Source organism: Microchirus variegatus (assembly GCF_963457635.1).
Source record: "Microchirus variegatus genome assembly, chromosome: 12".
In the NCBI taxonomy this organism is placed as follows: Eukaryota; Metazoa; Chordata; class Actinopteri; order Pleuronectiformes; family Soleidae; genus Microchirus; species Microchirus variegatus.
This window is the reverse complement of record NC_139813.1, coordinates 16,230,772-16,241,552: the sequence shown is the minus strand read 5'-3', so window position 1 is coordinate 16,241,552 and position 10,781 is coordinate 16,230,772. Positions and strand designations below refer to the sequence as shown.

Genomic DNA, 10,781 nt, shown 5'->3' with positions numbered 1-10,781 from the left:
CAGCACTACCCCTCACATGAACGCGCAAAAACAAGGGGTAGGGGGAAGGGGGAGGGCTAAGGGGTGGTATTGGGATTCAGCCTAAATGTACCCACATGTGCTCATCAAGCATTATGACCAACATAATAAATGTCCATTACATGGTCTCAGGTCAGGGATGAGAGCCGCTGAATAGAAAGCAGAGTGGAGAATGAATAAATGCTGTCAGCATCACTGCTGCTGCTGCTGCTGCACAGACATTTTTGACATGTTTTTTTTCCACAGGAGCAGCACAGGTGTCCTGACTGATAACATTAACAGTGGCTGTGGTTCACTTCATGTAAGTCAGGACAATGTTGCACTGAGCCTGAGTGCATTCTGAAACTGAGGAAGTAACATGGAACTAAGCCATCCATTTTTATACACGTGTGCTTTTCCTATTGTATTTTGCCAAATTATAATTGCAACTAAACCAAAGAACAGAAATACTTATTTTTTTTCAAGTGACCTTTGACAGGACTAAAAACAGGTCCATGTTCACTTTGTTTTTAACTTAAAAAAAAGAAGTAAAACTGAAGAATTTATTAATTTATCAAGTTTACTTCCGCACTATCCAAGTGCTAGTTATGCAGGTAAGTGAGTCAACATTTGAATAAGTACACATTTGGAGGCATAGTTAGCTGAGCGTTAGCTTCCTGTTAGCAAACAGCTACAAGCTTCATTCCACTAAGATGTTAAGCCTCTGACTCCATTATTTTTTTTACACATACCAGCTTCAGTGAGTATAACTTAGTGTGGTTGTGGCTGACTTTAAAACTGCCGTCCCGAAACCTACTGTAAAGTCATACTGATGTCGCACTATTTAGCTAGCTAACTTTTTTTTTTTTAGCATAACAACATGCTAATAGATGACGAAAACAAACATTAACATGCTAAATCGCGTGCGCTAGCAAGAGCTTGCCAACTGTATAAGCATATTAACGTGAGCTAGTGTTGGCATTCTCGTCAAACAGGTGAAGTTTTGGGATTACACCTGAGGCCAAGTGCAGTTCAGTGCAAATTGACGCTAATCTGAGCCTGAGAAGCTTGACAGTCTGAGTGTGAGGTATCCTAACATTGCCAAGAACATACAGGGATTTAAAATGTGTCACACTTGCGAGAAGGGTCCATAAAAACTTTTTTTTATTTCCTTTATTCCGGTTTGGTGGTGTATGAGGTCATAAACTGGGCTGTAAAGTGTTCCATTAATCTGCAGTACACTTTGTCTCAAGGGCTAGATCATGCCGGCTAGCCAAGGGGGCAGGAAGAGGCCGATGGTCCCGAGCAGGCACACAATAATGAACATCCACAGGAAGATGCGGTCAATCACCATGGCGACGTACTTCCAGTCCTCCTTCACCTGCGTACAATGAGAAAGCAGATATAATAGCAGGTAATACACATCTTGTTAATCCCTCATTCATTCAATTCATTTTTTTGCATTAGTATACATATTTATCCTGTGTGTTGTTTAAGCACTAAGTTCATATACTGGCACAAATATGTGTATATTTACTTTAGGATTAAGTTAATCTTCAAGAAAATCATGATTATTTACTCATCATGACCCTGGGTCACTCCAGGTTTGAACGTTATAGTGTAGCTTTTGTTTGTTTTCTTTCTAGTGTGTGTGCGCCTTGTCTAGTTTTACTGAGCGTGTGTTTGTCTTCTTTTTTCCTCTGCTGTGATTGTTTCGTCAGCCTTGATTTGATTCACCTGTGTTCAATTATCTCTGCCTCCTTAGTATATTTTTCTCTGTGTTATCAGCTCCTCCTGTTTTGTTCTGTTCTCATGTTTTATGCTCCCTGTGTTTTTTTCGCCTCCATGTGTCTGAAGGTATTTTCATATTTTCTGTCTGTGTTTTACTCTAAACCATCTCCTCCTGTTTTGGATTTCAGTTAATCCTGCATTTGGCTCCTTTACCGTGTAATCTTAACAGTCTGCGCTATGTGGTTTACAGTACAGGACACCTTATGTATGTGTTCATACAACTATGAGGGACTTGTACTGTGCCTAGCTCTGCATGTCAGAAGTGATAATATCTGAAGGGTTGTTATTGATACTCACACTGAAGTCAGCATCCTCTGCCCTCAGGTGGTCTGCAATGTAGTGCACCCCTTCTAATGCACGGACAACACTCGGTGAAAGCAGGAACGCTGAGTCTGATACAGTGTTTTCTACTTTCGTTGGCCTCTGAGTGGGATTGACTCTCGCCCCAGGTAACTGTCTATTTGTCCCTCTGACTGCTTCCTGTCTGTTCTGGCTGTTCTGTGATGTTTTCTGTTGTGGTGGAGGACTTGACCCTGGAGGTCTGGGCGAGGGAGAACGGAAAGAGAAATACGACGTCAGAGTCCCCAGCTCTAAATCCTCATAGCAACTTCTCTCAGAGTCCTCTGAAGTGGTCCCTTCTCTTAACCAGTTAGCAGAGGTGCTGAGGCAGTTGCCGGGTTTGTGCCCGGCTATCCGACACTGCCGCCGCTCCGCCGCGGCCTCCCGCTGAAGCAGCAGCAGTCTGCATCGCCGGCCATCTGGAGCAGGCCTTCGCATGAACAGCCAGCGTGGGATCAGGTCCAGGAACACGGAGTGGACCCAGCGGGGCATCTTGTGAGTGCTGGGCGAGCGGTGGTGCACGTTGAGCACAAAGACGGTGATGACGATGGACAGGGTGACGAAAATCATGGTGAAGAGCAGGTACTCGCCAATAAGAGGGATGACGAGGGACGTGGACGGTATGATCTCGGTGATGAGGAGAAGGAAGACGGTGAGGGACAGCAGCACTGAGATGCAGAGGGTGATCTTCTCTCCACAGTCTGAAGGCAGATAGAAAACTAAGACAGTGAGGCAGGAGATCAGAAGACAGGGGATGATGAGGTTGATGGTGTAAAACAAGGGTAGCCTTCGGATGATGAAGTAGTAGGTAATGTCTGGGTAGATCTCGTGGCAGCAGTCGTATTTCTTCGTGTTGTATGTTCCCACGGCGTTGATGATGGCCCATTCGCCGCTCTCCCAGTAGTTGTTGAGATCCACGGTGTTTTCTATCCGCTCCAGATCGATCTTGGCCTTGTCATACGTCCAAGAGCCGAACTTCATTTTGCAGTTCTGTTGATCGAAGGGGAAGAAGGTGACGTCGATGCTGCAGGAGCTCTTGTAAATGGCAGGCGGCACCCAGCGGATTTTGCCCGTGTAGAATAGGTGAGCTTTTGTCATATGGGTCACCGCAAACTCACCGTCGGCACTGGGGAAAAGCATAGGATCAACATTTCAGTGATGATGGAGCACAGAGTGACGTTTAAATGTGTGAAAACAAAGATCCCATGCAATTAAAATCTGTTATGGTTCCCCCCCCCCCACAAACAATCTCCTGCAGTAATATCCCGCTCCATTCATTGCTTTAGTGTGATAATAAGCTGGAGATTTAATGATGAGTCCTTATCATTTCATCTGTCTGAGACACCTTTCTTTAATTCCACTTACAGACTGTGATTGCACAGACTCAGCGGAGCAGAACTCCATCCTCAAACCGTCTCGATTTAATCCCCATGAGGTAAATTTTAAGGAGGAGTGTAGTTAATTTGGATTAAATTTCACATTAGAGTAGATTTCACACTTCAGCACTACGTGTGCTGCTGTATGCTGGCTTCATTTTTAACGTGTACATTTTTTGTAATTAAAAGAAAAAAACCCAAATACAGCTCAAGAGTTGAAGGTGTATTATTATAAAAGCCACTAGATGGTGCCATTCTCCCAGCATTTATCATTTAATCAGAACCAGTTAATCACAGTGTGATCAGACTATTCAGTAGAATACAGTCAAAGGTTCTTTTACCTCATCATAGAATCAAACCAATTAATTAGTTGAATTTGTTGTTTTCTATGACCAAAAAAAGCCGGCCTGAGCTTCCAAACTCCAAATACTTATGACCACTGTCCAATAATTAGTGCCAATGTTACTCTCATCTCACTCACTTGTTATAGAGGACGATGTCTGGTACCCAGATGAGCTCTGACGGCACTCGTATGGACGTCACGTTGTCATAGTCAGACGGTCTCCAGCGAAGCTTGTAGTCATTCCACTCCTGTGAGTTAAAAAAAAACAAAAAAAACAACAGAGGCTCTTTTATTCCAGGGGGCTGTTGTTCTGTATTTTAGTTGACATGCACGTGATTAAATTATTCTTCTTTTCTTTTTTTTTCCAAACCTGTTTCAGCCACACGTTGGTCGTCATCATCTGGTTCTTCTCATCCTAGTAGACAGAGACACAGAGATTGAATTATGTGCAGATACAGTAATATGCGTGAGAGGTTTCTCTAGTAATCTAATAATACACAATATGCGGTCATCCCTCACAAAAAAATGTGTATATATACAAGGACAGTTTTTAATTGACTATTACTAATAGCAATTATTATACTAATTATAGTTCTAGTAATGTTTTTGTATTTAAAATGTAGTGCTTTACTGCTCCACACACTAAAAGTGTTTTTTTTTGTGTGTCTGTGGTGACACAGAGTGATGCATTTTACATCACGACTGAGTGTGGAAGCATCATAGCTGTGCTAGTAAAGTCAGATGGCAGCAAACTTTGTATTAAGCAATTATTCCCAGTATACATGAGTAGGTAAGTAAGATACTCATGTTTCAGAGCAGTGTTACCCAAACCTGGTCCTCAGGGAACACTGCCCTGCCATGTTTTGGATTTTGTCCTGCTCCAAAGACACCTGATTCAGATGAAACATTACATTTAAAAAAATAATAATAATAAAAATAGATAGAGAACAAAAGTTGAAACATTACTTTTTGAAAAACAAAAGTTGAAACATTAAATTATATGAAAAAAAACGTTTGTTATCAGACTTCTGCAGAGTTTGATGACAGCTGATGGTGTTTTTGGAGCAGGGCAACATCTAAAACGTGGCATGGCAGTGTTCCCTGAGGACCAGGGTTGGGAGACACTGTTTCAGAGAACTGGGAATAATTCCTTAAAGAGAACTTTAGGTTAAGGAATGAACCCCTGACACATGAGTGAGATACTGAAACAGATGTATAAAGAGAACAGGTGGAATATGGATGTGGAGTCATCTTTTCCGAAAGACTCACCTGAGGAAAGTCTGGGGGTAGCGACACTACCAGTGTTTGTTGACAGAAGTTACACACTGGAGCTTTAAAGCTTCTTAGTTTGACCTTGAATTGTGGTGTTAATTTGTTGTGAACCAAATTTATATGTAACAATACGTATTTTCACTAAAACAACTGCATATAAGATACATGAGAAAATTGAAAATGAGGAAAATGTTTTGATGAAACATAGCGTTAGCCTAATAGCATAATTGCCTCAGTCATTTTTTTGGTAATTGTAATATTTGCCTAACTTTACCAATGTGCTTGCTAAAAAAAATTGTTTTTTCTTGTTTACCAAACGTTCAAATATGACTTAGGCAACTATGCTATTAGGCTAACGATATAATACTCGCTATATATAAAGGGCAGTGCATTAAGCTCCCAGTTTTTGGGTTAGACAAACTTTAAAAGCATATATTATTCTGTTGTTAAGACAGTTTTAATCACAAATTGTGTAAAATATTTATCAGTGCAATATGATATTATGATATGCAATATGTCAGTATCTTCAAAGACTCACCACGTCAATGAGCTGAGCTATGGACAGTCCAAACTTGACGATGACCACGTCGGTGATGTTCGGCACAGGCCTCGACCACTTGTTGTAGCCGGCGAACAGCGTCTTGAAGAGTTTGTCCTCAGCGTACGAGTGTGTTCTCTCTTGACAAAGAACTGTGGACGCATTGTTTGTGATAATTAAACAGTTGTACCTCTTTTTACTTTTTAAAATTGAAAGTTAAGATTCTACTAACTTTATATTCCACCATCTTTAAAAAAAAAAAAAAAAAAGAAGCAGCATTTAATATGCTGTTATAATCAACACTAAATTATTTAAACCAGCTCTCATGGAAATACAATATGATATTTATTATTCATTTAAATAAATATTAATCTCTTAAAATGAAAGTAGCAGATGTTGGTTTGAATTTGATTTGTTGTCACGCTACAGTTAATGGTTAAAAGATAGAAGAGGACGGGGGCTAAGGGAGCGGCACAGCACACAGGGATCATATCCATGATCTCGCTCCTCTAATCTTCACTTAACAAACAGTAGTAAATCAGACTCAGACTCATTTCCTGAGGCTACAACCATCTTTTGTCCCTTCTCCCAAGACTATCCTCCAAACAACTAAGACTTTTCTTGGTAATGTCCCTCTGAGCTTTGCACACTAATATCTGAGTAAGTGAAACCTAGGGAAAAATCCTTCCTCACAACACAAATTCAACAGTTCCCTCTCTCTTTATCCCTTAAGTGTCATCGTTGTGGCGTTTTCCAAATCGATTGTGTACAAGCTGCTGGGACAGATTATTGCAGAAACTCAGGCTGAGTATTGTTTCCTCTGCAGACAATGAGCAGCACGGACACGGGACAGGACTGCCTCTCTCTCTCTCTCTCTCTCTCGTCTCTTGGGGGAATCACAGCAGCTTCCACGCTCATCAGCGTCGTCGGAGTCAATTACACACATCGTTACTCGGAGGTGAGCTAATTTCTCACTGGTGGAGGGTGTTTACTGTTGAGCTGCCAGTCACTCTGTGACGACCGGTGCATAAAACAATTAACGGAGAGGTTTTTAGGGGAGAACGAGGGCGTTTGTGTGTACGAAATCTCAACAGAAGCTGAACTATATTCCTTTTTCTAAAGAGATGTGACCACTGGAGACATATAGTATTAGTATTATAGTATTATGTAAAAGTGCTCTATATAAAATTAAGTAATGTTAATCATCTGATACATGATGGTAATGATATGGCAGCTATAAACTTGGTCTGATTTGTTGGTCAGATTTTGGCAGATACAGTTAGAGCTGAAACAATTAATCGAGGAATCGATTACTAAATTAATTGGCAACTATTTTGATTTTGATCGGTTTGAAGCTTTTTTCATGATTTCTGATTGTTTTAGCTTCTTAAATGTGAATGTTTTCTTAATTTCTTTGCTCCACATAACAAAGAAATCATTAAAACTGAATCATTTTGGTTTGTGGACAAAACAAGACATTCAAGAAAAACTACGTTTTTTGTTAAATGGAGCAAAGAAAACAGAAAATATTGATATTTAAGAGGCTGACAAATCTGAGAAACTTGTTTTAAACACTCAAACCACATGGTTACTTAGTAGCTCAGTATACAGAAAGAAAACCTGGAAGAACCTCTGTCTTTACAGAAATGTAGAAGCATCACACCAAACCTAAACCTCAAATACAAAAAAACACAAAAACATGCCATTAATAACCCACTCCCTGCAGAGCTCCGTTTGGCATCGCAAGGGTATACAATGCAGCCCAATGAAGTGTGCAGCCATCAAGGCTCCTAAAATAAGACCTTGGACCACCTGCATCTATAGCTGCAGCAGCAGCAGCTGTCATGGTTACTTAGCCAAGGCCACATCATTACCTGTCCACATGGGTGAGTTGTTGTCCTGACACCAGTATTGACAAGTTCTTACAACCCATAACTGCTGGGTCAGTCCAGTGGAGGACGCTGTACGGCGTTAACTGGACATGCAAATCCATTAAAAATGATTTATGGCCCATGCTAACTGCATGACTTCAGGGGCTTTAACCTAGAAACACATGGTCCGATAAGCAGGTGCTAACTTCTTCCAATTACCTTTTTTTTTTTTTAAATGAAGCATATGTGATGGCTGAGCTATATTTTATGGGCTGTTGGTAATTAAAAACCCGATATTAAACACGGTAACTGTGTGAATCCTGTTCATTTGCCTAAGGTATGTTTGGGCTCAACCTCCTGCAATCACAAACTAATTGAATTCCGGTAAACGAAACATTCACCAGAGACTCCTTATCTGCTCGCTCAGTCAGGATGGCACACATCTGCCCGTGTGTGTGTGTGTGTTTATATCACAGATGTGGGGCTGGAATAGGCACCGTGGGTGCCATAGATCAAAGCTTTCCACCAGCAAAGACTTTGAGATGACAGCTCCAAACATGCGGACACACACACACACCGGTGCCGTGGATGTTGGACTGCAGCCAGGCCCCTTGGCGAGCGCGTATAAAACACCGACCAGTTTGGGTGATCGAGTCAGCAGCTTCTCAGGCCAGAGGCGCTGTTTGGCGGAATTGGGCTGTCAAATACTTACAGTAAAAAAAGTTTAGTAAAGAAGAAGAAAGAAAAAAAAGCAACAATTTCCTGTGAAAAACTGCAGGAATCCAGAGGGAAAAAGGAAACGTTGGTGCAGTTATGAGACAGGTATTGGGGGAAAAAAAGGAACTAGCACAAGTAAGTGGTGTAGTATTGAGGGAGAGGTCACGGTTATGTCACAACACTGAGAGGTTTGTGCATAAATCAGCTTGCATATAGAGCTGCACAAACTCTTGACACAGCTCTTCCACAAATATGTTTACACAAAAATTTCATAAAAAGTGAGGATATGGGGTTAAATCCTGAAATGTTACGCCACATTCTGACCGTTTTGAAATCATAAATATGACAATTGTACATGAATACGTCCTCAATTTGATCCCTGAGGACTTTTAATTTCCCTGCCTGCTCAGACTATTCCTGAACGTGGTCAAGGACAAAGGATTTAATCTCTATACTGTTGGTGTGAGAGTGACATCGAGGTTAATTTAAATGAGGTGTAGATTATCAATGGTTGGAACACTGTGTCACACTGAGAAGAGCTTTGTGAGTTGTGTAAAGATTGATTTATGTCCACAGGTTTATCATCTATACAAACTGTCAACATGGAAACCAATTATTTGATTCCTTATCTTCTTATTCTGAATAAGTCATTATTCACACAAATGTCAGTGTGCATCAATTATATCACTCAACAAATCACTGTGAAATCATATATATATATATATATATATATAGACATACATGTCAACATGAATCAGAATACTTATTATTCAATCTGATTATGTCTTATTAAGGGTAAGGTTAATCAGAAAAGGTCTGTTTCGCCTGCAGTTTCTCACTCATTAATATATAGTGCCGTTTTTAGCTGTCGATCATGTTGTCACCATGTCGATGAACTCTTCAATCTGAACTCACCTGAGTGAGAGAGCAGCAGTGACCACACCACAGCCGTGCCCACGGAGAACAGGTGGTTGTGTCCCATGTTGGACTCCGGTGCTGATGCTGCTACTGCTGCTGGAGGAGGAGGATGAGGACAGAGGCAGAGTCCAACTTCCCCTGAAGATCACGAAGCTGCTTCCGCCTGCTGTCAAAGCGTTACCTTGATGACAGCGTGACGTGTGCGCAAAATCTGTCATCTTCGCAGCCGGGAGGCATGTCCGAACAACTTCACCTGCCGCTGCTGCTGCTGCCGCCGCGCAAATGTGTTCTTATATCGAACTTTAGCGTCTTCCACTTGAAGCCCAGTTTGGACGGACGTTGTCACATCCGCTCACTCGCAGCTCCGCGCGCTCTCTGGATGAGCGCGAGCGTTGTGCCATCGATTGTTTCCGCGCGCCGAGCCGGAGAGCTGTCCATCAGCCGCGGTGCTGAATCAGGGAGCGGCGGCGAAACAACATTCGCCTACATCTGGTTGTTTTAGCGCTTTAAGTAACAATATATGAAACCGAAACTCATTTGAAGAATTTAAATCATCAAAGTAACCCCGTGTTGTATCAAGTGTATCCACATTTTACGCGCGAAGAATCAAAGATTTACGCAATTTACGCGTCCCCGTTGACCAGTGATATCCTTTATATTAGTTCTTCCTCGTTATCAGAAGTTGTTAGTGACCACTCTGGGTCATCACATCTGTTTTCACAGCATCATCCACTCTGAAAGGACAAGTTGCATCTGAGTGTCTCCGGTCTGTCCCCGTGTACTAATAGCTCACCCCCCTCCCCCTGCCTCTCTCTCTCTGTCGCTCTCTCTCTCTCTCTCTCTCTCTCTCTCACACACACACACGTTTGCACGTTCTTGTTAGCACACTGCTTTGACCAATATTGATCATTATTTACTTGACCCATCATAACCCCAACCTTAACCTAACCACAATTCACATTAGCCTCAAGGTAAACTGATTAGGACCAGGCTTTGATCACCATTGATTAAAGCCACTGTTTATACCCCAATAAAATAGGTAAAAATTCGTAAACGCACACTGGATTTCTGGATTTACTGTCTAAGTTGTAACTTTAGGGAAATAAAATGACCAATAACTCAAAATACAACCTGTTTGCTTCAAAACATCGGTGGGGTTTTCTCTGTTGGGAGCAGCTAGAGGTCACCCATGGGTGAATGAATGCGTTCAGTGATCCCAACTGAGCCTTTTCAGTTTCTGCCCCCAGACTCTGGAATAAGCTCCCCCCGTGAGATTGGTGTTATCACTGACCTGGGCCTTTTTAAATCCAAACTTATACGGATTTATTCAGAATGGCTTTGAATACCCAGTGTGATGACAGTTTTTATTCTTTTTTTAGTTCACTTTTAGTTCTTGTGGGTTTTGAATTTGCTTTTTGTAATGCTTTTATTTTGTAAAGCAATTTGGACACATGTGGGCTGTTGTAAAGGGCTATAGAAATAAAGTGCATTACATTACATCCCCATAATTTCAATATGAGTGAGTAGACACTGCAGACATGACACCGCACGGCAACAAGGAACATTTTTATGGTTTGTGCCGTTTGTTGTTGTTTACTCGGCCAAACATATACTGTATG

The 10,781-nt window shown here is 41.5% G+C and overlaps 1 protein-coding gene across 1 annotated transcript; it reads right to left on the bottom strand.

The window, feature by feature from the left end:
- Positions 1–1,252: 1,252 nt before the first annotated feature.
- chrna2b (cholinergic receptor, nicotinic, alpha 2b (neuronal)) lies at positions 1,253–9,226 on the bottom strand (the record flags this gene model as incomplete). The annotated part of the gene is made up of 6 exons (XM_083899183.1): positions 1,253–1,378; positions 2,086–3,253; positions 3,985–4,094; positions 4,217–4,261; positions 5,657–5,808; positions 9,160–9,226. 6 exons carry the CDS (start codon positions 9,224–9,226, stop codon positions 1,253–1,255), a joined length of 1,668 nt encoding a protein of 555 aa, XP_083755309.1.
- Positions 9,227–10,781: the final 1,555 nt, after the last annotated feature.